This window comes from Myotis brandtii, unplaced genomic scaffold (assembly GCF_000412655.1).
Source record: "Myotis brandtii unplaced genomic scaffold, ASM41265v1 scaffold139, whole genome shotgun sequence".
Lineage (NCBI taxonomy): Eukaryota > Metazoa > Chordata > Mammalia > Chiroptera > Vespertilionidae > Myotis > Myotis brandtii.
In genome coordinates, this window is record NW_005354965.1 from 242,576 (window position 1) to 245,966 (window position 3,391).

At 58.1% G+C, this 3,391-nt stretch overlaps 1 protein-coding gene across 1 annotated transcript in view; it reads right to left on the reverse strand.

Moving 5' to 3' along the window:
- TIAM1 (T-cell lymphoma invasion and metastasis 1) overlaps nucleotides 1-3,391 on the reverse strand; it is a 92,589-nt gene that overhangs the window by 80,063 nt on the left and 9,135 nt on the right. Inside the window, exon 5 of the mRNA XM_014535194.1 lies at nucleotides 1,271-1,613. Coding sequence (XP_014390680.1) covers nucleotides 1,271-1,613 — 343 coding nt within the window. The remainder of the gene's footprint in view (nucleotides 1-1,270; nucleotides 1,614-3,391) is intronic.

A 3,391-nucleotide genomic window follows, 5' to 3' on the forward strand; every position in this document is an offset into this window, starting at 1 on the left:
CCCAACCCAAACCCGAACCCGAACCCCACGGAGCGGCTCCTTCCGAATGGACGCCGCTGCCCGGTCAGCACAGACACCCGAGCAGCGCGCCAGCCCCCACGAGTCCATCCCTTCCGCTCCGGTTCCTCCCGTTTCCACAGACCACCTCCTGGCTGGACACCTGACCACTGTCCCCAGCTCCACCCCCGCCCGTGACCTCGCTCAGGGGAGAAGCGGAAGGTCTGCGCGCCCAGGACTCGGAGGGGGTCCCCGGACCCGGCTCCCTCCTGCACAGGGAGGTGCCGGGTCAGCGGGAAGGAGGCCGGATGGAGCCTTTGGGAGGAGGCAGGAGACGGGGGGCCGGGGGCCACGGGAGGGTGCCCTGCGTTCAGGCGGAAGGCACTGAAAGCTGTGTTTTGTTTTAAAAAAAAAAGGAACTAAACCCCAGCGAGCTGTGTGCAAGGTGCCAGCAGCCCAGACAAGAATGTCGGAGGGAGACTCCGGTTTCCATCTGCCACTGACCACGACGGAAAGTGAGTGAGAAGGGGGTCCCCAGGGAGATCTGCGTCCAATACATACGTGTGAGTTTGCACGCGAGAGAGAGAGAGAGAGAGAGAGAGAGCAAGCGAGAGGAGAATATTTGAAGAAATACTGGCTGAAAACTTTCCAAATTTGATGAAATAAATAAACATCCAAGAACCTCAACAAATCCAAGTAGGATGAACTCAAAAAGACCCACATCAAGAAACATTATAATCAAACATTCAAAAGACAGAGTATCTTGGAAGCAGCAAGAGAGAAGTAAATCATTACATACAAGTATTGTCAATAAGATTATCAACAGATTTCTCATCAGAAAATTTAGAGGCCAGAAGAGAGCAGTTGATATATTCAAAGATGTTTTTCTCTCTCCCCCTCTCCCTTCTCTCTGAAATCAATAAAAATATATATTTTTTTAAAAAACACACAAAAAATGTACCTGGGCCCTGGCCAGTTAGGCTCAGTGGATAGTGTCGGCCCTTGGACTGAAGGGTCACCGGTTCGATCCGGTCAGGGCACACCCGGCAGTGCGGGTGGTGCAGGAGGCAACCAATCGCCGTGTCTCACATCGACGTTCCCCTCCGTGCCTCTCCTTCCCTCCTCTCTCCCTAGAAATCAATGGGGAAATGTCCTCGGGGAGGATTAGCACAAAACATGTACATGCGTGTTGGGTTAAAACGTGACCCTGCCTATGGGCGCAGGCGCTACCAGCAAACACTGCCCACAGAGGCCTCCTAAGACGGTGCCGCACGTCCCGGCACAACCACCAGCCCGTCGAGGGGCGGGAGCAGGAACCTTCCGGCTGTCAGGGAAGACCTGCCCACACCCCCCAGAGGCTCACGCGGTGGAAAGCGGGACCCACCTCCACGCGCTGACCCAGCCCCTCCCACGGCCTCCAGGCCACTCACCAGGGCGTGGAAGGACGACACGGAGAAGATGCCCAGGCGCCCCATGGCCACCTTGGTGGGGCGGCTGGCGAAGGCGAGCAGCCGCTTGGGGTTGGGCAGCTCGCCGCCCTGCAGGCTGGCCAGGTAGCAGCGGTAGCGGAACAGGTCCATCTGGAACTGCTCCAGGTTCTGCTCCCAGACGAAGATCTGCGGGGACACGGCGGGAACGTGAGGGAGGGGGGCCCGCGCTGCGCTTCATCCCGCAGGAGCATCACAGACCCACGCGGCCAGGCCCCGGAGTCCAGCCTGGGGGTGCAGAGGGTCCCCTACGTTCTCAGGCGCCGGCAGGGGAGGGTCCGCACAGACCTGGGCCGTGAATTCAGTACGACAAACGGAGACAGGTCACGAGGTCCTGTGTCCCCCGGGCGGGGGCTCACCTTTGCAGCGTTACAGGGGCCTCGGCGCCGGGCTCGGGGCACAAACCAGGAGGAGGAAGTGAAAACGGGGGTTCAGCCCTGGGGTTTGCAGCGTTACAGGGGCCTCGGCGCACAAGCCAGGAGGAGGAAGTGAAAACGGGGGTTCAGCCCTGGGGATTATGTGACTTACAAGGGCTGGCTTCTCACAGAGACGAGGAGAAGAGGAAAAGAGGGGAGCTGAAGAGCAGAGCAAACACCCCACGCGGTGTGGGGACAGGGGGGTGTGGAGAGGACCAGGTGGGGTGTGGGAACATGGGATGGGCTGGCCCGATCCTGGGGTACACAGTTCCCCCTGCGGGTAGACCACAGAAGTTCCTCCCGGTTTAGGGCGAAATAAGACCTAGTCCCTAAAGCTGATGTGACATTAAATAAGATCATGTAAGAGGAAGACTGGAGCCTGGCAGCCGTTGCTCAGTGGTTGTGTCAACCCACGAACCAGGAGGTCACAGGTTCGATTCCGGCCAGGGCACATGCCCGGGTTGTGGGCTCCATCCCCAGTAGGAGGCGTGCAGGAGGCAACCGATCGATGTATCTCACACTGATGTCTCTCTCTCTCCCTCTCTCTCTACCTTTCTCCCTCCCCCTACCCCTTCCACTCTATCTAAAAGCAGGAAAAATATCTTCGAGTGAGGATTAAAAAGAAAAAACTGCACGGCTAGCGTGGCTCAGTGGCTGAGCGTCGACCTATGAACCAGGAGGTCATAGTTCAATTCCCGGTCAGGGCGCATGCCCGGGTTGTGGGCTCCCTCCCAGTGAGGGGCGTGCAGGTGACTGATCAATAATTCTCTCGCACCATTGGTGTTCCTATCTCTGTCTCCCTCTCCCTTCCTCTGAAATCAATAAAAACATATACAACAGGAAAGACCCACTCCTGGAGGCGGTGTCCAGGCCCACCTACATCCAGAACCCTACGTTTACTGAGGAGTCCAGAGTGGGCCCACCGCTGAGCCCTGACCCCCGATAACGCCCAGCACACCCTGACGGCTCCGTCCCTCTCGGCCTCCTTCCCGCTCCGCCAGCTCCTGACAATCAACCATGAGCAACAGCGAGGACACTGCCCGTCACGGTAAAGAACTGAGCAGCCTGGGCGGTGGCCACAGCAGACAGGAGGGAGCTGAGAGCCGCTCGAGAGCTCAGGATTCCACCCAAGTCTAGACGGAGGGCGACCGCCTGACCCAGGAGGGCAACCGCCTGACCCAGGAGGGTAATCACCTAACCCAGGAGGGTGACCGCCTGACCCAGGAGGGTAATCACCTGACCCAGGAGAGTGATCACCTGACCCAGGAGAGTGTGAGTCTAGAGCCGTGGTCGGCAAACTGCGGCTCGCGAGCCACATGCGGCTCTTTGGCCCCTTGAGTATGGCTCTTCCTAAGCCTTAGGAGTGCCCTAATTAAGTTAATAACAATGTACCTACCTATATAGTTTAAGTTTAAAAAATTTGGCTCTCCGTCGGCCTGCGGACTGAAGGGTCCCAGGTTCGATTCCGGTCAAGGGCATGTACCTTGGTTG